General features: G+C 46.0%; 1 protein-coding gene across 1 annotated transcript in view; it reads right to left on the minus strand.

Annotated features, from left to right (window-relative positions):
* Nucleotides 1-2,920: 2,920 nt before the first annotated feature.
* Nucleotides 2,921-25,628, minus strand: part of LOC144767494 (germ cell-specific gene 1-like protein) — a 116,828-nt gene continuing 94,120 nt past the window's right edge. The window contains exons 3-6 of the mRNA XM_078650902.1: nucleotides 24,436-24,483; nucleotides 17,059-17,211; nucleotides 15,027-15,138; nucleotides 2,921-3,269 (exon numbers count right to left, since the gene is read on the minus strand). Of these exons, the coding sequence (XP_078507028.1) occupies nucleotides 2,921-3,269; nucleotides 15,027-15,138; nucleotides 17,059-17,211; nucleotides 24,436-24,483 (662 nt within the window). The remainder of the gene's footprint in view (nucleotides 3,270-15,026; nucleotides 15,139-17,058; nucleotides 17,212-24,435; nucleotides 24,484-25,628) is intronic.

Here is a 25,628-nt window from a genome sequence, read left to right on the forward strand (position 1 = left end):
TCCTTTGTGATATGTAAGAGGCAGGAAGGCATTAACAACCACTCTTAGGTAGGTAAAGACAGCTGAACATCACTGCTTTACTATGACCTACGTCATTGGGGAGGTACACGTTGTCAGCCCTGAAAGAATAATCCTATCGCTGCCACCCACCGCATCTATTTCCATCCACGCGGATCTCATCCACTTCATAATGGCCACCAATCATACCTGGCCACATACGCTGTGACACCTCTATCACAACCCATTGGGGAACTCAAAGCCTATGGACCAGATAAACTGAACTGTACAGAAATGTTGACCATGATGGGCGACCGACCACGCAGCTCCTTAACTGACCTATCTCATCAGCGAACAGAGATACAACTTGAATCACAAAAGGGTGAGCTCTTGTGTCCAATACAACAGAAATGAAAGCAGCCATTGGAGCTCTGTCTGCTGTGCTTACACTAAACAGCCGGCAGTATTCGACAAATTCAACTACCACTGATAAATATAAGAAAATCAGGGCTGTCGCTTTCGGCCTCGTGAGGAGATTGTTGAGGACTGAGATCAGCACTAATTCTCTTCCTCTAGCTATGCAGACAGCATGAAACCTCCACAAAGGCTCCACTTGGAAGTTCACAATTCCTTCTGGAAGGAGGTGGCGGCATAAGGTAAATGTTTAGGCAAAGATTAAAAGTAACTAACGTTAATAATATGAAATGCATTGAGGCTCGGTGAAATATTCGGTCTGCAGATTTGATCAATTTTAACATACTATAAGGAAAAGTGTCTGCATTCATACAGTGGAGGGAATGATAGACACCTATCTTTCTTTAGTTACACTTACTTTGAAGCACTCATCAGAAATTATGAAGAACATAAAAACAATGTATAACAAAGAGGAGTGAAAATCTTTGTTATACATTAGTTAGTCTGGGCTTCATGATAGTGTCTAGCAATATAACATCGGTATTGTAGAATTTTCGTGCATGTAATTTGCATAATGATAACTCTGCCTTTCCAAATCTTCATTACGGAAATCATATGTTCATTTTAAAGTCTTCTCTTCATCTGTGTGCACTGGGAAAATAACAAAAAGCTACCGTGGAAAGAGTACTTTTCTCAAGTATGCTCATTGTGCTATTCAATTAAAAAATAAAAATCAGGACCTTTATTGCTAATTAGTAGAAAACGGTAGCCTTCAGTGTGGTTCGTAATGTCATGATTAAGGGGTAAAGTTGCTTGTGTGACACTTTAGCTATCCAAAAAAGGGCAGTGTGGTGCCTATTTGATCCGCTCATCCATCCAGTGTCTCAGTTGTTTTGAGGATGCTATCTATGGTCGATGTTCTTTGGGGGCAAATTCATTCCAGTAAAAATAAATTTACACTTCGGGGTTCACCCGCTGGTTGCATGTAGTTTATGATCTCCACAGTAGAAGCATGACTGAACAGTGACAAATCCATTCATGGCTTTGTCAGGGTTTTATAGAGTCAACCAGGTGGATGACCCTTGTTGCATGCGTCCCATTCTTATTCTTGCTCCTGGCCAAGAGCCCATCGGCCATTTGCAGGTGGAGGTCATTTGTCGTTCCACCGTGAAGGGGTGGTGGACCAAAGAAGTGGGTCATAACAGGAAGTGGTCATGAGTTATGCGACAGAGTGGAGGGGGCAGTGTAGAGCCTGTTAAAAGTGGGCTACCCCCCAGTGACCCCCTCTGTGTCCCCTGATGTGCTGCGGGAGCCAGACTGCATGTTTACCACCCACCCACCCCAACATATCTACATGGGTGCACATCGTAGGCATGTAATGACACTAATGCTTGTGGCCACTTGGCTGCCTCCTTCAGGAGAAGCCTTTCAAGGGTGAGACTGGTTGGAAGGAGGGCTGACCTGCTGGTGGCCCTACCCTTCTAGCCATACCTCGGGGACCCCTGAGATTATGTGTGGCATGACCAAGGGTCATGGGATGCCCCGGCAGGGACCAATGCGCTATGCATTCTCTGTAGAGGTCTGAAAAGTTTGATGTGAAAGTTTATTCCTATTCTTGCTCCTTACTCAGCCTCGTTAGAAACAGCTAAAAGAGAATGCCCTCATCTTAATTTAGTTTTGCAACACTTGTTAAGTGCCTCTTTATGTACTTTGTTTTAAAACTAGGACTCATGGTTTGGAATTAAGAGCAGTACGTTGTTTTTTTCTTGGCAACTGGCTATCCTTGAATTTGCGTTTAGACTTTCTTCATTCTGGTTTCACTGACTTGGTAGTGGCTTATGCAAGGACAGTTGTCTACTTTTCACGGCCTTCAAGATAGCGTCAAGCAAACAGTGTCATGATGCGAAGGGGGCAAAATGCCAGAGCAAAAAAAATAAGGGGCAATTAAATTATAGGATTTGTACTCGTAAAAGAATGGAGGTAAAGTTGACATTACTCATAAAAGACATAGGTGCCAACAATTCTGATTTGTGCTGCTGAGGCTCAAATCAGAACAGTAACTGCTAGAAAAGGAAGGCACTGTTCTCTTGGGGCAGGGAGTCGTTTAACCTGGATGAGAGGAGTGGCATGGGGGGAGAAAAAATGCATCATGCACCTATGGAAAGAATTGTACATGCACATGTAGAATACAATATATTTACAGTTTAAGAATATGGAAAATCAGACTGGTACCCATTGGGGAATCACACAGGGGCTGAATGTTCTGATTACATGGTTGGGAGAGCAAACCCACCCTCCCCCCTTACCCCCTCTCCCACATGTTCCTCAATTGATTCCAGAACAAACAGTTGCCAATAACAGAGGAAAGGCCAGTGCTTCCTCCTTTTTAAAGAGAGAATTTAGAAACATTTTATGGCGAGTAACGTTTTGCCACAATATCCCCAGTCCAATTCTTATCCTTTCTCTCTAATCTCTGGAGCTTTATTGGAAATGTCCTATCACTCCAGCATCAGCACTGCTCTCCATCATCAGTTTCTTCTGCTCCTTCTATTCGTTCTCCTTCCCCAACTGCATCCCTGACAGTTCCCGGCAGGTCTGTGATGCTGCCAACATCCACAAAAACAGAAGTGGTGGAGCCCTTGTGCCAATTAAAAGGGTCTTCCACAGAACCACTGACAGAGAAGATGTACTTTTCCCAGAGGAAGCGGACCATCTGTGAGTCCAGGAATGGATTGCGGGCTTGTACGTTCTTCTCAAAGATGCGCCTGCGGTATTTGAACTCCAAAATTGTCTTGGTGTAGGTATTCAGAGTGAGAACAGAGGCTGACATGCAGAGGGTGAAGGAGAGCCAAGCCAACCTGCAAGGGAAGGAGAAAGGAGGCGATTAAAGAAAAAAAATTCAAGTTAGCCTGCATTTGACAAATGGAATCAGAATGTGCCCCTTCTCAAGTATTTGAATTTGGTAGCCATCTTGCATGTCTGAGTGAAGTCTTTGCCAAAAGAGAATATCCCAACTTTATGAATAAGAAAAAAAAAGCTAATGGAATTAAAATACAAGTAAAATACTAGGAACTGAAAACAATAGTACAAATCATGGAATGGACAAAAATCCAAATCATTAGGGAAATGACTCACGCTTGTTTCGGGATGCATAGAAAATGCAGTTGAAAAATCTTGCACCATCTTTAAAGCTTGGGCCTGTTGGGCCCAAATACATTTGGGGCCCGATTACGATGGGGGACAGACTGGAGTCCGTCCACCATCGTGGTGGTGACCGGGACCGTCCACAATACATGCATCGGTTCTGCACACCAAATTAGGATGCGACCGCCACCCTGGTGGTCGCATCTTGCATTTTAACATTGCAGCGGGTGCAATGACAGCAGCACCCACCGTGATGTTAAAAGAGCATGTTGTGCATTTCAGTGTACTAAGTGGCAGGCACCACACGGTGCCTGACGCTTAGTGCACTGACATGTAGGGAGGTACCCCCCAGTGCACATACACCTCCCCCAACACATTGGGGGCCCGCAACAGCCCCCCAAAAGGATGTCTGCCAGCCTTTTCATGACGGGTTCGCCGTCATGGAAAGACTGGATCACAGCCTGTATCATAATATGGTGGACGGTGCCTGCTAGGCACCCCCACCATTTTATGCATGCAGACCGCTCAGCCAGGCAATCGGTGCAAATGCCTGTGGCGGTTCCGTGGCGGACGGTCTTTGCGTCCGCCACGGTCGCAGTGTGGATCCGCCCACCATCCTAATCTGGCGGGCTGTCAATCCACATTTGATGGCAGATGGATCGCCACTGCACGGCTTGCGGTGGCGGGCCTTCTGCCATCATAATGACCCCCTTAGTCATTATTCACAACCTGTACTGTGAGCCAAAATGTGTTGTCTAGAAATGGAAAGTTACTTAAACAGTCTAGAATCAACTGCGAGTCCCCCAAAGGTACAACCATCCAAGTGCTAGAAGCTCAGTTCCAGAGCTCCCAGTGCCCCCAACTGAGAAATTAGCAACATTGCATCACTAACTGAAAAATATGTACACTATCTTCTTCAAAGAGGCATTTCTAAACCATCACTAAAGAAGTGGGAGTATCCCTCTATCCGGAGTTTGCTAGACATAGGTTTGATTTATATGCCTTATTGACTTGGCCACCCTTGAGCATCTGAGCTACCCTCCTACATATGTGTTAACTGTAGTCAACAACATTGTGTAGAGGGCAAGGGTGTACTAGAAGTAATGTCAGTGGAGAAGACCCTAACAAGGGGCTTTGCAAGTGGTTAGGCATTTCGTGGGTCCAAAAAACAAATAGAACCAAACAGTAAAACCAGAGGTGCGGCTCATACAGTGTCCAAACCGGAGGGGTGGTTTGGGGCAGTATAAGTTAATGAGTCTGAGGCAACGAAGTGGTGAAGGGGAGGGAGGTTGTGTGAGAGCAGCAGGAGGTCAATACCACTGCATCCATATCATCATCTATGGTGTTGTTAATTAAGTAGTCAGAGCTCGAGCACCTGCTTTATTTTATCTATTAGAGCTTCCTGTTGAAGCTAACTTAGTAACTATTTTAGGATGGCGCTGGCAGCTTGCCGGCACCATCGTAAAATAGTTACAACAGGCCAGCAAGGCTTGAACTTTTGCCCCCGGAATCCGCCGCTCGCGGATTTGCGAATTCGCGGTAAATTCGCAGGAGATCGCGGATCGCGAATTTACCGAAAATTCGCAAAATCCGCGAGCGTAACGGATTTTCCGCCCATGCTTAGTTGTTACACGTATGCTTTAATTAGAGCCTGGGAGCACTATTTTCTTAATTGGTTTTTTTCTGTCTGCTGTTGCAGGCAGGACACTCTAGCACAATGCTTTTTGAAAAATGTAAGCAGTACAGCTGCCTCAGATGGCATAATGGCGGACGAGCTTTTCTATTACCTGAACATGGGTGTGCTTGTTTTGTTATAGTGCAGGGGTACTCATAGTATGGCCCGCGGGCCGGTGGCCGCCCGGCAAGCCTTCCCTGGTGGCCTGCGGACCTTGCAGACATCGTACCCGAGTTTTTTTAATTTATTTTTTATTTTTAAGAGTGTCTGCAACCAGAGCGCGACTCAGACTCTGCTGCTCTGTGGGGGCTGGGCGATTCCCGCCATAGTCATAGTGGGGCTGCAGGGGCGCTGAGAGGTGAACAAAGCCTCATTAACATGTCAATGGTCTTTTAAAGACCTGTGAAGTGCTTGGGTGCGGCTGTGTGTGTGCGCCTGGAAGCTGTCACAGCCCGGGCACACACAGGCAGGGTGAGGAGGGAGATCGAGGGAGGGAGGGAGGGAGGGAGAGCAAGCGAGGGAGTGAGGGAGAGGGAGGGAGGGAAGGAGAGGGAGGGAGGGGGAGGGATGGGGAGGGAGGGAGCGAGGGAGAGCAAGGGAGGGAGAGTGAAGGAGGGAGCGAGGGAGAGTGAGGGAGGGAGGGGGAGGGAGGGGGAGGAAGGAAGAGGGAGGGAGAGGGAGGGAGCGAGGGAGAGCAAGGGAGGGAGGGAGAGCAACCAAGGGAGGGAGGGAAAGCAAGCGAAAGAGCGAGGGAGGGAGGGGGAGCAAGCGAGGGAGAGCGAGGGAGGGAGAGCGAGGGAGGGAGAGCGAGGGAGAGCGAGGGAGGGAGAGCAAGTGAGGGAGGGAGGGAGAGCGAGGGAGAGCAAGCGAGGGAGGGAGAGCAAGAGAGGGAGAGAGAGCGAGGGAGAACAAGCGAGGGAGGGAGAGCAAGCGAGGGAGGGAGAGCAAGCGAGGGAGGGAGAGCAAGGGAGGGAGAGCGAGGGAGGGAGAGCGAGGGAGGGAGAGCAAGCGAGGGAGAGCGAGAGAGAGGGAGCGAGGGTGAGTGAGGGAGGGAGAGGGAGCACGAGGGAGGGAGAGCAAGGGAGGGAGAGCAAGGGAGGGAGAGCGAGGGGAAGGGAGGGAGCGAGGGAGAGCAAGGTAGGGAGAGCGAGGGAGGGAGAGCGAGGGAGGGAGCGCGAGGGAGGGAGCGCAAGTGATGGAGAGCGAGGGAGGGAGAGCGAGGGGGAGGGAGGGAGCAAGGGAGAGCAAGGAAGGGAGTGCGAGGGGGAGGGAGTGAGCGAGGGAGAGCAAGGTAGGGAGAGCGAGGGAGGGAGAGCGAGGGAGGGAGAGCAAGCGAGGGAGAGCAAGAGAAGGAGAGCGAGGGAGAGCGAGGGGGAGGGAGGGAGCGAGGGAGAGCAAGGGAGGGAGAGCGAGGGAGGGAGAGGGAGAGCGAGGGAGTGAGAGCGAGGGAGACAGAGCGAGGGAGACAGAGCGAGGGAGACAGAGCGAGGGAGACAGAGGGAGGGAGACAGAGGGAAGGAGACAGAAGGAGAGAGAGGGAGACAGAAGGAGAGAGAGGGAGACCTCAGAGAGAGGGAGACCTCAGAGTGAGGGAGGCAGAGGGAAGGAGAGAGAGATAGACCTCAGAGTGAGGGAGACAGAGTGAGGGAGACAGAGGGAGGGAGACAGAGGGAGGGAGACCTCAGAGTGAGGGAGAGGGAAGGAGAGAGAGGGAGAGCTCAGAGTGAGGGGGAGGGAAGGAGAGAGAGTGAGAACTCAGAGGGAGGGAGACAGAGGGAGGGAGAGAGACAGAGGGAGGTAGACCTCAGAGTGAGGGAGAGGGAAGGAGAGAGAGAGGGAGACCTCAGAGAGAGGGAGAGCTCGGAGTGAGGGGGAGGGAAGGAGAGAGAGGGAGAACTCAGAGTGAGGGGGAGGGAAGGAGAGAGAGGGAGACCTCAGAGGGAGGGAGAGCTCAGAGTGAGGGAGAGGGAAGGAGAGAGAGGGAGACTTCAGAGAGAGGGAGAGCTCAGAGTGAGGGGGAGGGAAGGAGAGAGAGGGAGACCTCAGAGTGAGGGAGACCTCAAAGTGAGGGAGAGGGAAGGAGAGAGAGAGATGCAGAGGGAAGGAGGGAGAGGGAAGGAGATAGAGGGAAGGAGAAAGAGGGAAATAGAGTGAGGGAGAAGGAAACAGAGAGAGACAGAGAGAGAGAGTGAGACAGTCAGGGTGAGTGAGACAGAGGAAGAGAGAGAGTGAGACAGTCAGGGTGAGTGAGACAGAGGAAGGGAGGGAGAGAGGGAGAGATGGAGAGGGAGAGGGAGAGGGAGGGGGAGGGAGAGGGAGGTGAAGAGGGAGGGGGAGGGGAGAGGGAGGGGAGGGGGAGGGGGAGGGAGAGAGAGAGGGAGAGGGAAATAGAGTGAGCGAGAAGGAAACAGAGGGAGACAGAGAGAGAGGGAAACAGAGAGAGAGAGTGAGACAGTCAGGGTGAGTGAGACAGAGAAAGAGAGAGAGTGAGGCAGTCAGGGTGAGTGAGACAGAGGAAGGGAGGGAGAGAGTGAGAGATGGAGAGGGAGGGGGAGGGAGAGGGAGAAGGAGGGGAAGAGGGAGGGGAAGGGGGAGAGAGAGGGGGAAGGGGAGGGGTAGGGAGAGGGGGAGGGAGAGGAAGAGGGCGAGGGGGAGGGGGAGGGAGAGGGAAAGGGATGTGTGTATGCCGGGTCTGGTGGCTCAGTGGACGAAGGCGTCCGCTGCAGGGACCTGTGATCAACCTCATGGTCACAGTTTTTTTTTGCTCTAGCCCCACCCCCTTCCCCACTGACCACGCCCCCACCGGTGCGGCCCTCGGACACAAACCACACTGTAAATTTGGCCCCCGAGAGAAAGTTGGTGAGTGCCCATGTTAAAGTGGATCGTCAGCTGTCCACCACAGCCTTACAACTTTAAACATATAACTGCTCATATTTCAAGAAGCTGTGTACTGTTTCGCTTAGGTAGTTTATAATGCTCACTAGGGACCTCTAGGAGCAGCTGGCAGCACTGCACCTAGACATGCAGTGCTGGTGCTTTGCTCACTAGGGACCCCTAGGAGCAGTTTGCTGTACTGCACCTAGACATGCGGTGCTGGTGCATTGCTCACTTGGAACCTCCAAGAGCCGCTTGCAGTACTGCACCTAGACATGCAGTGCTGGTGCCTTACCCACTAGGGATCTCTAGCAGCAGCTTGCGGTAAATGTAAATGTAAATGTAGTATACTTGTAAAGCGCACAGCTGCCCCAGCAACGGGGCGTCCCGGCGCTGTATAACTCTGGGGAACCCGTCCTGGCTTTCCCTGTGGGATGGTCCCTTGCTGGGAGTCCCCAAGGTGGAGCCAGGCATCCCCGGAATTGGTGGGGCCGTTGTGGAGATTAGGCAAGCTAATGCCCAGAGTTGCCGAGTGGAACCCCTGATTAGAGTAAGCACCGAAGCGAGAATTATCAAGTCCGCTGACCAAGGTCCACGACCCTGCCGCGTCGGGAATTGAACCCTGGTCCCAGGCTGACTTCTGCTCTCAGGCCTGCCGCCTCTAACCAGTGAGCCACACTACTCCAGTACAGCACTGAGACATACAATGTTGGATCCTGGCTCACTATGCAGAATTTGCAATGCACTAGGTCTCGAATTACTGAAAGTATGAGCTATTGGTGTTATTATTTGCAACAACAAGACCTCAAACTATCAGCTATGCGAGACCTATTGCATTTCAAATGCTTGTTAGGTATGGTGAGATTCAGGCCATTTGGTTTGGATATGTTGACTTTAAAGCTTTAAACGTGCTCCAAGGCTGTGAGTCAATGAACCACCACAAGGAGGGAGGGTAAATCATCAGCGAAAAAGTCTTATTTTGTGGGAGCGCCAGCCAAATGGGATACCTAAAATTGACGCTGTCCACTGGATAGCAATGGCCAAGTGTTCGGCTGCCAGGGGGAACAGGCAGGGTGACAATGGACACCCCTGTCAGGTGCCTCAAGCAAGGTGGTTCGGGCTCATGTGTTGTCCATTAACCCTAATAGTGGCTGTAGGGCTGACATAAGATGTAATGATCTGACTTATCATGCCCGGACCTAAGCCAATTTAATGAGGAACCACATGAAGAAAAGTCCAGCTAACCCTGTCAAATTTCTTCTCCGCATCAAGCGAGAGACAACAGGAGGGAATTTTGTGATGGTGGGATTTTGCAACCAGGTGTGCAACCCCGCGAATATTACCCGCACTTTGCCTGCTGTGGATGAAGCCCATTTGGTCTATTTCTATGATGTCCGGGAGGATCGCCAGGGTCTTTGTGAAGATCTTAGTGTCTGTATTCAGGAGATATTGGATGGTAAGAAGAGAATAAGGTGGGATCCTTGCCTGGTTTGGGGATGAGGGCAATATCAGCAGATGCCACGGTGAGGGTTAAGTCCTGTGTTGTGCATGAGAGAGTTAAAAAATGTCAGCAAGCAATACTGGAAAATAGGGAGGAACAGGGAAAGTTCGTCTTCGTCAGGGTTATCAGAACAAAAGACTATGACAAGCCTCACTCCGCAACAAGAATCAACAGCAAAAATGTCAGATCCCAGAAATCAATCCAGAATTCACTGATGTGTTCAATGGGTGACTGAATTCTGCATGTTGTACAAATTGCCACAATAACTTACCTGTGAATAAGGGGTTTGTTAGCCCAAAGCTCGTCAGGAATTGAGTGGTTAATCTATTTAAGTGAACTCACAGGATTTGTTTCATCCGCTGCCAATAAAGTTTGTTTGAACAGCGAGTGCATCTCAAAGCTTAAGGCAAAACTAGCATGCCGTCCGTGCTGTCTACGGATTTAACGCTATTAAGTACATGTATAGATCAATGTAGCGAAACACCCAACGAGGTTTATCAGAAAAACGTGAATAATCAACAAAATGTTCCACGGAGCACGGAGAGGCTCACCATGAAATCATGCCATCCGGCTCGTGAATCAACATGCATTGTGCCGTGAGAAAATAAACTGAAATAAGTACTTAAATGTGAGCACCTGTGTGAGCCATTACCTGAAATTGTAACTAGCAGTATACTGGAGATGCCAGTAGAAACTTGCCGTGTTCTCGTCAACCACGTGTTTATGGGCGCATACACCGGAAGGGATCGCGATTATCCAGAAAGAAAGCCCATCACCACCTTTTTAATGTACATTTCCTTTGTTCCCTGAGAGTGTATACCACCAACTACTTGTAGAACTAGATAAAAAAAGTGTCTTATCAAAAATCTGAGTGCGCCGCACCTGGCTATCGCCCCCCAATTATTTAAGTTTCACACGAGACTCTTAGCATTGCTAATGCCTGGATATGATTCAGACCACACTCGCATAGTCCTCTGGATGAGAAGATGACAAAAAATCTTTGGGAAAGTACTGACCGCTAAAATATGGTAAGTAACAGCCAGTCTATCGATGTTTAACCTAGCCCACTCTGTCTTTTTATCAAATAGGAGTCCTCACTCTTGGACACACTTCAATTGGCCCTTGCCAGTAGACATCCCATATTGTAAAGAATGTCGGTACTTAGGTTCTGCTTTCACTTTCGATTTTCAAATGTTTGCAGTTTTCAAGAACATCATGCAACCTTTAAACTCAATGTGCACCATTACAGTTTTAGAGCTACGATACTACCAGTTTGCATATGCTACTTGTTGTATTCTACATATTAGTTTAATATGTACTCTAGCATTGCTGCCTCTAGCTGCTCAGCCAGAGTGTGTCTTGGTATTAGAATGTTGGTGTGCCTGTGATGCGTGGAATGCCTGGGGGACTGAGTGGGATGAATGTGGCAGTTGGAGATGGGCTGAGTAGCTAGGGGGATGCTCCTGGTGGGGCTGGTACCACATTAGGCTGGCTGGAGTCATCACTGATGTAACTTGAGATGAAGACTGAATAAAGAAGTCTTGAGAATACATCCTGGCTCCTGGTGTCTTTCCATCTAGGATAGAAGCAGGTAAGACTGCGCACGTTGCCAACAGTACATGTTTTCAATTTAAAATTGCTGCAGTTAAACTGTCACGACTTGAGACTGTCAGGAACCAACCCAAAAAAATGAAACTAAACCTGTCTCAAATTCCTCAGGAAGACACGGAACAAGTAATATAATAGTAATGTATTAGTCCAAGCAACATGTGAAACACTCGATCCAAAAAGTGACAAAAAATGAACTCGAATTTCCGGGGAACTTCCTTTCACTGAACAGCTTGGATACAGACTTGTAAGCAAAAAGAGCTTCATTCTTAAAACTGTAGCTGGCTGACTTTGTACTTGTGAAGAACAGTTATAGATCCAAAGTGAACGAATCACTGCTCCCATGAGGACATGACACATGGCATATTCCCTGTAGCGCCCAGACGTGGAGGTTGACACACAAATAAATAAGCAGCAACTTCCCAAAATAGCACGTAGTTCAAGTTGCTGTCATTCTTTCTCAGGCATAAACACATTGTGACTACTGTAAGACAGTGTGCCATTTGTAGACCGATGAGGGAAAAACACTAACAAAAAAAATAAAAACTATCCCTCCAATTCATGAAATGCTTTCATCAGACTGTAAGTTCAAACAACCATAGGGAATAAACTCAATTGGTGTAGTCACTGCACATTGTAAGATAAAAACTCCATTTGACTACGCATCAAAAATTGTGCCATGACATCTTTTCTGTCACAATACTTAAAAGGCACTCTTCACACATTAGCGTGTTGTGGCTGGTACACAAACACCTGGATGTAGAGAAGCTACCCATCCAACTCAGCCTTCTTGGATCTCCTGTGACGTTCTGGGAGTTGCGTGAGATTCCTGTGGAGCTTGTGGGACGCTTTGCAGCTTTGCCGTGCCGTGATCCACACGGCATCAACGTCTACAGCGTGCCGCCATCTTGCATTGTTTGCAGCACCTCACATCGGAGTCGGAGCACGCTTCCTGTTTATGTGGCCAACTTTGTGTGTTCATCTTTCTGCATCCATGGGCAGGGAACAGTGGACACGGACTCATGGGTGACCTGCTTGTTGTCTTTTAATGGTGAAGCTTCACATACTTCCACTGCCCGTGTTAATTTCAAGTATGGTAAGCCGGTTAACTAATCACGACACAGTCCCGGAGCAAGTTGTCGTAATGTCAGGTTAAAAGGTGGTAATGTCTTGAGCATGGCGATTAATTACATTTGCAGCTCAAATTGCCCATCACGGTCATTCTGCTATTAGTGGTTTCAATTTAGTATTGAAAGGTAGGGACTGCCAGAACATGGGATGAGAGGTATGTTACTGTTTTGCTCTATTGTATTGTATTTCATTTTCTTCATTTTGGTACAAAGCATTTCTCGATCCAGTGTTGGTTTGTTAAAATGTGTGAGATCGTGTTTTCATGCATTTCTTCTTTTATTGCTCTGTGTTACACTGCCATCTAGTGACATTTTCTCACGCTCACAGTCCTGTGGTAATTGATTCCAATTGCCTGTTATGCTTAATTATTTCTGAACATGGTGTTGTTTGTCATTTTGGTAAGTTACTGTAACTTTGTCCTTTATAGTACATTAGTTGTTGTGATGCTACAGATTTACACTTTTTTTTTTGAGGATGTGTTTTCCTTATGGTTTATTATTATTATTATTATTTAAGGTTTTTGTAGAGCGCGTAGTAACCCTAGAGCATCCCAGCGCTAGAACCTGGTAATCAAGAGGGGGTAGCAGCGGGAGGGAAGCTCAGGGAAATAGGAGAGTTTTCAGTGCTTTCCTAAAAAGGAGGAGGTTTGGTTCAGTTCTCAGTTTCCGGGGGAGATGATTCCAATGTTTTGCTGTGTTTACTGAGAAGCGACGACCTCCAGATCGGGCTTTTTTTACTCTATGGACGGTGATGAAGTTCTCGTGGTTTGACCGGAGTGACCTGGTGGCTTTGTAAGGGATGATGACATTTTTGAGAATGGGTGGACCTTTGTTATGAAGGAGTTTGTGTGCCAGGCAAAGGACCTTGAAGACCACCCTTTCTCTGACTGGAAGCCAGTGAAGATGGTTCAAGGCTGGCTTAGCTGATGATCTGGCCGGGGTGTTAGTGAGAAGTCGGGCAGCCACGTTCTGGATTCTCTGTAAGGTGTTAAATGTGGCTTCCGGGGCACCCAGGTAGATTGCATTGCTGTAATCCAGCCTAGCCAAAATGAGGCCCTGGATCAGCAGTTTCCGGGAAGTAAAGGGGAGCAGGGGAAGCACCTTCCTGCATGTCCTTAGAAGTCCAAAGCATATTCCCGCCGTTTTGTTTGCTTGGGTTCTGAAGGTCAGATCCTTCTCAAGCCATACACCCAAGCTTTTAACCTCGTCTTTGGGGGCAGGGGGATCACCTAAGCAGGAGGGCCAGGTGTTGGGCGGCAGAGAGAGCCCTTTTTGTCCAAGCAGCAAAATTTCGGTCTTGGACCCACTAAGTTTCAGTGCTGAGGTGTTCATCCAGCCATGGATTTCAGTGAGACAGCCGTGGAGATTGGAGGCTTCTTGGTGAGGATGTGAGAGGGTCACCACCAGCTGGGTGTTTATGGGTGGTTATCACAGTTCCCTCACAATAGGGATGGTTGTAAGTTAATTTTTCTCATTATTTAACCTTGTCAGATACTCATACATATGAGTGTGTAACCTCTTCTTGGGGTTTGGTACTTGGGTTAGCTCCCATGTTGGATTTTCAGTTAGTTCCCATTTTAGTTCCAGGTTTATAATTTCGATGGGACAGAGTGTTACTCTTCCACGGCGGTATGTATCCTTCACGAGGGGGTTGGGACTTGGATTAATTCCCATTTGTTTGTACCTAGGTTAACCCTCATCTGGGTCGGATGTGGGTTTGTTACAGTTGCGCGCAGTACAATAGTACGTACCTTTTTGGTTGGTCATATGGGTGACAACCCATTTGTATTTGTTTCCCTACTTTTGGGATTGAGTTGTAGGACACTCTACCTTTAGCACTATTCTTCGTTATGCTTTTGGGCATTGGGTTTGTGGTTTCTTTCAACCTTTTGGGACATAGGGTTTTGCGTTACAATGTATATGAAACATAATGCTATGTACTGAAATATGTTAAATCAATTCTCTTTTTAAGGGGGATGGGGAATTTTGATTTCAAATTGTATTTATCTTAACCATCCTTCCTTTACAGATTGTTTTCCTCTTGTGATGTTTAGTTGTCATTGCTGCATCCAAGAGATTTGGGATTGATACTATTATTTATTTTCTCATGCTTTAATGATTTCATCTTCTTTGATGCTTTGTTCATTCTCTGTATCTTTGAGATTTGAAATGTAATTCCAATTGGACATTGTCCTCTAGTTTCCTTTTTGTTTTGTTTAATGAAAAAGGGATAATGTTGTATTCTACATATTAGTTTAATATGTAATCTAGCCCTCAGCCTCTAGCTGCTCAGCCAGAGTGCATCTTGGTATTAGAATGTTGGTGTGCCTGTGATGCGTGGAATGCCTGGGTGACTGAGTTGGATGAATGTGGCAGTTGGAGATGGACTGAGTAGCTAGGGAGGCTGCTCCTGGTGGGGCTGGTACCACACTAGGCTGGCTGTAGTCATCACTGATGTAACTTGAGATGAAGACTGAATAAAGAAGTCTTGAGAATATATCCTGGCTCCTGGTGTCTTTCCATCTAGGACACAACACTACTCTTTAAAACAGAACACAGCAACATAAACCCAAAACTTCCATAGTACTAGGTCTAGACTCTATAAGCATATAAAGACTATCTTTCTTTGCTCTGATTGGGGAATTACTCTATTACAACTGTGTCATTCTGTTTTTTAACTTACCCAAAGGACCAACCGTAATACCAGGTCTGAGGTCTCCAGTCTTTTGGGCCGAGGTTAACTGTCACCTGGAACACCGTCATATACATCATGTGAGCCACCATGCCAAGAAGCCCTGAGTGAAGGCAGAGCGAGAATGGTAAAGGGAAGAACATGACATACTATAAAAATCAGCATGTGCACTCCATCCATCATTATGTATTCACAGCTACTTAAGCACACAAGTTGTTACAACAGCTTGCTTTAGGGAGCACTGGACTTTGGAATAATATAAATTACTATTTCAACTCCAGTCTACGCAACAGTAGGGACGTAAAAAGGCTTTAGTCGGACTTCGTAATGCGACTATTCGTCCTTGCATAACCCTGCCTGACTACAGTTACAGCTTTGTAGTCCTTCTAGTGCCCTTTCAGACCCAAAAACAGTGATTACTACTGAAAGTGAAACCTTGGGCTGGGCAAGGCATCGAAGTGACATCAACAGCTATGAAATCCAACTTTGTCCTGCCCTGAGATTTTGTTGCCAACAGCTTCAGCCTGAACTCGATGATGACATATCCAACTTCAAACAACCCTCATGGGATTCAGCCTTGGACCCTGCCCTGCTGGACGACTTTGAGAACCAAAAAGTAGACTTTTGACAAGTGTTAGCAGTCATTGGCCTGAAATTGTGCTGCTGCAGGTGCACTATAAAATAAACAGCCCCCGTTAACATTCACCCTTGCCCTTCCCATGGCAGGACTGAATGTTCAAGGGCCTGTAATTCCACCACATCACGGCCTGGCCTTATTTGATGCAGCCAGTAGGGGAAACAACCTTTACTATGAGGATTTTACACCGCAATACAATCACAATGCGGTTATTACAACGACCGTGTTGTTGCCATGCAGTGCCATTACAATGCAAGTCGTTACAATGACTTCCACTAGATGGCACTCTAGACTAAAGAATAGTATGAATTACTATTCCAACAGCTTCCCTATTGTTGCACACACTGGAGTTGGAATAGTAAATCATACTATTGCTAAGTCCAGCGCTCCATCTAGCGCATGTCATTGTAACGACTTGCGTTGTAATGTCACTGCGTGGTAACAAAGCGGTTGTTGTAACAACCGCATTGTGACTGTACTGCGGTGTAAAATCTGCATAGTAAAGGTATATATTCACCCAGTAGTGCCTTTCAATACCTCTGTGAAGAAAGAGTACATACTCACATCTCTGCAGTACTAACACACTGCTCTATCAAAGTGTTTTGGAGTGAAAAGCAGATAAGTGGGCTTCTTAGGCAATGACGTGAGTAATATGATTCTGCCTCTAGCTCTATATTATGGGGGTTTCACAAAACATTCAATGAGCAGACAACAGTTAGAAAAATGCTAATTTTCAATGTTGCAAGCCTACTTTTTTTCTTTCAATAGGCATATCTATGCAAATAGTTTCTGCTAAAGATTCTTTTCTAAATTGCCATGTTGGCAAAAGTAATTGTTCATTAGTTTATGTTGCTTTAAATAGAGATAGCTACACCCAGAATTTCTTCTAAAAACTCTATAGGTTGTCTTGTTTGTCATAAGTACAAGTTCTTTAGTTTTTCCCATGAGTAAGCCGGCAGGCGGTGCTAGCCTGGTCACTGTCAAGAAATTCTTCAAGACCTACAAGTGACATTTCGACTAACTTCCACATTTCATCGCAGAACCTCCCCAGTTCCCTACACAAGCTCTACTACTACAAACTTCATGCGTATGTTACTCGTACTGCATAATTAACACATGATTGTGAGTCAAAGGAAAAAGGATGAAGGAAGCCAGGGAGTCAATATATCCACAAAACAATGAATATAAGAGGGATTGGGCTAGCTGAGCTGACAATGTTCATAATTGAAGATGAGACAGCAAATTATGGAGAGAAAAAAACCCATAGAGAAGATGGGAAGGTAATGACAAGAGGTTTTCTATCATTTACTCTGGTTGACCACCCACCACCCCTTCACCGAAGCAAGATGAACTTGTTAAAGGTTATTGAGGATTACGGCTCTTTACCTGCAAGGACAGAAATGATTGCAGCGAAGGCATTAATCTTCAGCGCATTGATGAAGTGACTAGAGCAGGCCAGCTCCAGGCACATCAGCAGAAACCCCAGGCTTAGCAAACTGATGAAAAGGAATTCAGACACAACAGACATCCAGAGAAGTCCTGTAATGGCGCAATGCAAATGGATTCCTTTATTAAAGCAGAAACACATCTTGAACATTCTAAAAGGTTATATACCTCAAAGCCCCAAACATTGCATAGCTATGGACTACTGATGTCCTCTGTCGTAGCATACAAATGACACGCTAAATCAAATGAAAGTTCTGGAAAATAGCAACATGTTTTTACTTTAAGATATTGCCACATTCGGAATGAAAGTGAAAACTGTCCACTTTAAATTGAGCAAGCTAACAAATGACCAAAACTCTGATGGCCCTTACTCCGTCAGGCTGTCGGAGGAGTATGCAAGTGGTGGAGATGAGTAGTCTGTGCCGCTGACATATTTAAGTTCCATCCGACTGTAAATGAGGCGGGCACAACATTAGTGTTGCAGAGAGGGTACTCTGTTGTAGTTGAAAAGGAGTCCCTTTCTGCCCTACTTTAAATCAGACCCTTTGTGTGTTTCACCTGGTGTGGTACACCCTGTAGAAGAGTTTACTACCTGGGAACAATTTTTGTGTGTGAGTATTTACACTACTATACATGGCACACACTCATTAGTGGTGTTACAGGGGTGTTAAAACAAATAAAGAATGAGCATGGAGGGGGAGGAGCCTAGCTCGCGACCGAGATGGCCGCGCTTTAGCTCGGCTCCGTTCGCCCGCCTGTGTTTTTCACATTTATCCTGCATTTATCCTGCCCCGGGAAGCCCTCCTTGCTGTGTGGTACTACTACGACGCACTGCAGGCACTTACCACTTGTTCCGGTTGTCCTGGCTGCTGTGGGTCCGGTGCAGTGCCCCCGACCATTCCCGGGACTCGAGGGCGGACTGGCCTGGTTCTTCGTCCCGGCTCCTGGGCCGGATGCAGCCTGCGGGCTTGCCCTTCGGGGCGCGCTGGAGGTGATTGGAGGGCCGCTGTTCGTGTGAGCCGGAGGTTCCTGGCTGAGAGACTCCTGTGTGGCGGCAGCCTTGGATGGTGACGCTGCCCTTCATTATTGGGGTTCCTCGTGTGTTCAGCTTCCTCCCCCTTTGTTCTCCGGTCCGGCCATTTTGTTCTTTGCCGCCCGGACTCGGAGAACGGGACTGGCGACATTGGGGGGCCGGCGAATCCCCTTCTTCTGGTGGCCCCCCTTCCTGTCCGGGGTGTTCTTCTGCCTGTCGGCGGGACTTCATCTGCTTGACTCCCGCCCCGGCGGAGGTTGTTGGCCGCGCGGCCTGTTCGGGCTCTCAAGATGGCGACCAACCCCATTTGTTTGGGCCGGGCCCGGACGAGCACTGGGGGCCCGCCGCAAGGCCCGGGTGTCGGATACTGTGAAGGTTTTCCTGCACTTAAGGGGATCTTGAACACCCTGCTATCCTGGCGGCTCTCGGTGGCCGCGCCACTCCTGGCTCTGGAGACGGTTCCTCACTGCGGGCCTCCCGGGCCCCCACGACCGGATGAGGCATTGATATCGCGGGGTGTGGCTGGTACTCTCCTGGCGGACTCGGCCCCGGCTGCCGCCCCGGAGGTGCGCAACCTGATGGCGCCTTCTCCTCCTGTGCTGCCTCCTCTGCCCTTGGCCCGGGAGCTGGATTTTGTTTTGCCGGACTTTCATGATTCTCCTGGTCCCTCTCAATCACCACTGCCCGATGACGTCTCCTGTGCCGGCCCGGATGGGTCGGTTTTTATGGACATATCCTTGGAACTGTGCCTGCATCGTTTGCTACATTCTGTGATTTTCCTGGATCTTCCGTGCTTTTCTTCCTGTGACTTTTTTGAACTGCCGTTGGACTCTCCTGCTGCCTGCCTTCAGTTCTTTCTGGCAGGGTCCTCGTTGGATCGGACCCTTACTGCTTTGGATAAAAAGGGTCAGGGCTGATGAAAACTGACTCTTATATGCGGTAGCTCATGAACGGTTTGGATGGTCTCTGTGTCCTGATATGGTTCTATGTAACTGGTTAGTGCTCCTGGACTTTGGCCTGATACTCTTTGGCTTCCCGAGGACTTGGACCTTTAACCCGGGCGGGTGGATGGGTGTGTTTACTCCTGTCTTTGGCCCTCCCCCGTGTGTATGTTTGTATGTCTTTACTCCCTTCTTTCTTTCCCTTCCTTCCCCCCCCCTTTTTTTTTTGTCTTTTAATTCCAACTTTTCTTGCTCCACTAAATTTCGGGTTCCATTTAGGGCGACAGGCACGCTGCGGGGGGGGTTGGCCGTAGCCTTCTGCAGGGGTGCAGGGTGGGCTTAGGGGTGGGTGGGGGGGGTCTGTTTGTGTCGGGGGGTCTTTTTCCCCCCTTATTTTCCCCTTTTTTTGTTCTATGGCTCTTGTGTATTCACTTTTTCGGGACTCTGTCACCTCGAATCTCCCCCGGGGGTTTTCTGTCCTTCTTCCGGTGTGTGGCTGATTTTGGTTCGCTGCCTATTCTGGTATCGTGTTTCTGTTACATCGCATGCCGGTTTTATTGTCCTGTTTTTCCCCCTGGGGGTGCATGGTCTGGCGGGTGTTCCTTTTTGTTGTCTTTTTCTCCCTCTTTCTCCCTCTTTCCCTTCCTCCTTTATGGAGGTCCCCTTTTTCCGTTGGGGTGCGTATTGCATAGTCTTTGTGATGGGGCTTTTTGATTACGTCTTCTTTGTTCGGGTAGGGGCGGAGGTGAGTGAGCACGATTGACTGTGGCCACTGTCGCTATTTGATGGTCTGATTCTGTTTCTGTCCTTTGCTAGATTTGATTATATGGCTTCATTTTCTTACGTTGTGTTTATAAAATGGCGACTTGCCGCGGTCCCTCCCTTGTATTCTCATATACGGCCCGTTATTCCTTTGGTCCCCTCCCCGTGCTAGAAAATTAACCTTTGTCATCCTGCTCTTGCTGAACGCTCGATGGTTTTTATTGCTTTACCAGTGCTCCTGATGTTATATCCTGTGCAGATCTTCTTTTTGTATGCTGGTTATTTGACCATTCTGTTCTGGCCAGCCCGTGGGGTTGTAGGCCAGTATTTGTGAGCTTTCATTGTTCAATAAAGGTTTTTAAAAAAAAAAAAAAAAAAAAAAAAAAAGAATGAGCATGGAGCTACACCTACTGTTGATGTAGGGATGAAATTAATAGGCTATTTTGAAACTGTTTCCACAATATTTCTCAGTAACGTTTGAGGAGAAGTAGTGGTTCTCGTAGTGCAACACTTTTTGGTGTCTTTCCTGCTTCCTAACATTTTTTCAGAAACTTACAACTCTGTGAGCTGGTATACTTTAAGGTCTGGAGCCATAAAACTGCAACTCAAGGAAGGATGAGTCTGAGGGTTTCAATAAAGTAAAGTCTGCACTGGAGACTAAGAAAAAGCAGAAGGATAAGCAGAAAGACAGGATTTGCTCTCCACAGCAGAATTCCAGTAGCAGTAGATATAATTTGTGTTGACAAATTCTTTTATTGAAAATGTGCAAAGTATTCACACCAGCGTAGCCAACGTGTTTCATCCCTTCTTCCGAGACTTCTTCAGGGCTTTGTTCTCTCATACAGGTGTTCCACAGGCATCAGTTCACATTAATTAGTCCAAAGGGTCCTTAATTCAAAAATGAGGATCTTCGTTTTGTTAAAACACGATTGACCAGATTCAGCAAGTTTGTGGTTTTGGCACATGCCAGCAAATGAACCTAGTAAGCGATTCACTAAGCGCGTTCACCGTCTCCGGGTTGCGAGTTCAAATGCATTGGCTACACTGGTGTGAATACTTTGCACATTTTCAATAAAAGAATTTGTCAACACACAACAAGCTTGAACGACTTTTAATGAATTTCTGGAACAAAATTGAAATTTGTAATTGATTAATCTTGTTCTGATTAGAAAATATAAGATTCAATATAACAATAAATAGTGGGTGCTGATCTATTTGATGAACAAGTGTGTGGATTATCTAATTAAGGGGACCCAGGAGGCTGTTTTCCCTTGATTTGAGCACCACTCATTTACAATATACCCTACAGTTTGATAGGTGCTGTATCTAGTGTCAGAAAAAAAATGTTAAACAAAAAAGTGACTGAAAGTCAACACCAAAGGTTGAGGTTACTGTGAAGGGAGAAGAGAAAGGTTCAGACTCCAAATCTAATTTTAAGAAAAGAAAATAGCTGGTATAACGAAAAAGAATGCCTCAGCAATTTGTGCACATTTCTCCAGAATGTAACTAGGGCAATAACACTTCTAGACAGGGCAGTAGAAGTGACAATATTTTTCCAGACTCTCAAACAAAACCTGGTAGTGGCTCCATCAATAGAATACAGGTTGAAACATGGAATAGACGTACACTCTCCAGACAGGTCGGTGATGTAGAATTACAAATTGAAGAGGATGCATGTGCAAATTTAAAGCTGCATTCTGGTCTCATTTGTCCAATGCCTGTGACATACATTTTGTAGAGGATGATTGACCACCATCATTTATAACTAAGCACCTTTAGGTCAGAAAGTAAGAATGGATGCATTTTCCTCCTTAATACCTGAAGAACTCAGATAAAAATATGCATGTGAATGGGTCTTAAAACAGGCTCCTGCCTTGTCTAGAAACAAAGGGGATGGGATAAAGATTTTGTATCGCATAAGATTCCCATTAGTAGTGAGCCCCATGTTCAGGCTCAGTACCCACTAAAACCAGAAGCTAAACGGGTTATAAAGGTCAGCCGTGATCAATTAAAATTTCAAGAAAAAATAATAGTGCCTTACCATTCTCCTAGGAGTGCGTCTCTTTTTCTAATATTAAAACCCGGAAACTTATATAGAGTATTAAAAATGTACAATACTTGAACAAGCACGTCTTTGGACTGTTATACAGACTACCTGTTCCAGTTCTTGGGGTAGAAGGCATGCTCACTGCGATCCTGCCTCCACTTCCGGGTGCCAAGAAAAATTTACAAGTGTCAATCAATAACATCAGAAAGTACTATGTTGCCAAATCTGTTTAACAGACAACAGCTGACACCAAGGTCCCTCTGGCTTACATCAGTATGTCCTCTCTCTCTATTAAGAGTTATCCCAAGAAGAGTACAGCCTCGCTGAGCTCATTGGTGTCAGTCTGGTAACTGATAAACCTGCTGTGTCTCTAGCCTTATACCTGGTACTAACTAAATTAAATCATGAATTAGGCAATATGATACAATCACCACATTCAACAAATGAATCTGGTGAACATGCTACTGCCATATCAACAATAGCCACTTCCGAAACCACATTTTATTATGAACCACCAACACAATCTAGGTCAATTAACATAACACCACTGCAAGAAACTGCACTTCATGAAAATTACTCGGATCCAGATTTTGAGACTGATAAGATCTAAGAAAACCAAGAAATAGTTATTTCACAAATTGGCAGATGCACAAATGGCTCCTTGCATGTTGCTGGCTCCATGACGGATACATTCACCCTCCATAGTCTTACATCTGCATTGCCACTGCAATTATATCACTCCTCATGTGGATTATAATGCTGATTATAATCTTGTCGATATATGAGAAATATATTCCTGAGAAGCCAATGCTGTCTTCTGTGATTCAGGAATTACAACGACATCCTTCTTCATACAGAGCCAAAAAGGTATTATGATGCTGTTAACATCACTGAATATGCTGGGCTTAATGGCGTAATTTGGGAAAGAGTTCCTTTATGAAATGTTTGATCCTACAGTAATGATTCAGGTTCCTTATGTTTTAAAACGTTGTTTGGATTACACCCGTTTATTTCAAAGTCATGGGGCATCAATGCTTTTAAATTACTGACGGATGACCTGGTTTCATATGCTTCACTTGATAATGAAGATCCCGATCTAAACACAAAGAATCATCAGGAGATGCTCTGTTCTCCTTATTACAATCCTTAAACTGACATGTAACATGTAGGAAATGACACCAAACTTAATTGGGGGTAATAATGGCTTGAGAGGCAGCACTGTGGCTTAAATTGGCAGATTATCACATCTGTAAAATCCAATAAATAGATGTGAGTAAAGATTAACTAATAATTTCAGAAACGTTTTTATATTCACCCTGAATTACAAAATCATAAGTAAATGTCATGGTCATGAAGAACATTTGGATATAGGTTATTTTGTTTGTATTCATGAAGGTTGGACAATGGATACATTTAAGAAAATAGATCTAAGAGCAATTAGATTGGGCTAAGTGTTATCTTGGACTGTATCATGATTCCGTTTTAGCACTATGCTGGCACAGAATAGGTCCATGCATCTGTTGCTTTTTAAATAGCACATAAATTAATTCAGGAAATCTCCGAGTTAGTGCATAGGCTTCAGACAGCAACGCTTGGTGTTGGGGAAACAAAAGTCCACTGCATGATGTACAGTTGTGTCCCCTGCCCTGCATGCCAAAACTGTGAGAATCTTTGATCCTGGCTTCTGGATTTTGGCTTGCTACACACTGATGTACTGTGTGTTCAAAGGTCTAAGCCTGGCTTCAGTACAATAGATTCTGGACTTGTCCTAAACCTGAAGGGGAACTCATGCAGAAGTGTGTCACTAACATTGCTGAGAAAAGTTGCCACAAAGTAGTGGGAACGAGGAGGTTGGCTTTCTCCTTGAAGTTGTTAGGTTCTTTGTGGTCCAAAAAAGCTATTAATTAGTCTTCCTGTAACTGCCATTTAGTGGATGGCAGGGGGTGGAGGGTGAAGAATGCAGTATCTGTTGCCAGGGATACAGTGATCCATTGAAGGAGAGTAGACTTTTGGCTACCTTCTTGATCTCTGTCAGAAGTGTATGCAAACAGCCAGAGTGGTCACTACTCTTTTGCACCTCTGGGGTGGGTGCTTCACCTCAAGACTGACCTGCTGTGCAGCACATCACTCTATGTATAGGCTGGGTCAGGCAGATCGATAGCCAGGCTTGGGCGCATGATAGCGGAACCAGTTCAACGAAGGCAGATTTCAAGACTACATCCTCTCTCTGCGAAACCACAGAATCACAAAAAAGAGGTGATACTTAAGGGTTACAAAGGTATTTATGAATGGTTTGTGACTCTACCTGTTTAATGTGATATAACATACATCATTTGCAAGTATGAAGGCCCAAGTATTGGCTAATGCCAATCGATATGTTTATTGAAAGAGTGATAACAACAGTGTATGTAACAGAAAGAAAGCATCTAAATAGAAATTTCGTGCACAAACCTGACCTACTTTTACGTAGTGTTCAACCCCATAAAGCGCTTTATCCAAAATGCTGACAGTCAGAGAATATGGAGTTTTCTTACCTTTTTCAGAGTCTGGGGACAGCTCGAGAAAGCTCCGGCAGAACTCATCTGTAAGATAAAGATACTGATTTAAGCACTGTAAAGCTAACTAATATTCACTTCAAAGTGGAATCCTTGTTGAGCCCTTCGATGAAACAGAAAATACCACAAGGTGCATTCTAATGGCATCAGATAATATCAAATAGATCAAAACAAGCTGTCCAAGTTCCACAGCACTGTGATAGGTCAGGTAGTAAATGGGGATAGTAACTACTGGGTGATGATTGGCAACATGTGCTGGTAATTGGGTTCTTTTTTTGGGATAGGAGTTGACAAGCAGGGAATTTCAAGAATTGCAAATTCTTCCAGCCAGTTGTAAAAGAGAGACCTGATTTTATTTAAAAAACACAGTTGATGGACAGAATGTAGAACAATGTCATACATTCACCCCAGTACAGAGATCTGGGCCTAAATCCATCGTTTTTTGCACTCCACACCACCCTGGGTTAGACACTGGCTATATGCAAATCAGCTCTGACCCTGTGCCTCATGGGAACAGTCCAGTCCGAACTACCAAGCCAAGGGTGGTGTGGAGTTCAAAAAAACGATGGATTTAGGCCCAGATCCTTGTACTGATTTTATTAAAGACAAGGGTATGGTGCAGTCATTTTTCTAACCGTTTATTTTCAAAACGTAAAACTAAACTAGAATTCCCACAGTCCTACTTACCTAGGCAGGACATGTAAACATAGAAAAGATACAATCAACACCTTATAAAATAAGGCAGCAACACAAGAAATGTTCTCTTTTCTTGATGTCCACAAACGTTTTTTACAGACCATGTGCGAACCTAAATAAATCCAGCAAGATCTTGTTCCTGCAGCTTGACACGTAGATAGTTGTGACTTCTGCTAAGTTTAGTAAGAAACATCCATCATCAATAGTCCTATGGGTAGAAATAAATATATCCGTGGTGGAATAATACTCTTTCGCTTAAATAAAATCGAAACTCTCTTTCACTACTACAATGGTATTAGAAGACAGGAGGCTCAGATAAGCATTTTGAAAGCATTTTTAAAATCTATCGCAGCATGCTAAACCAGATTGCAGTAAAAAGTGTCACTCTTGACTATTGTGATACCCTCAAGATGTTTTCTAATCCTGACCAGCCCAAAAGGCTTTACTGGCCATAGCTCCCCTGGCTGAGTATGCCC

This window comes from Lissotriton helveticus, chromosome 7 (assembly GCF_964261635.1).
Source record: "Lissotriton helveticus chromosome 7, aLisHel1.1, whole genome shotgun sequence".
NCBI lineage: Eukaryota > Metazoa > Chordata > Amphibia > Caudata > Salamandridae > Lissotriton > Lissotriton helveticus.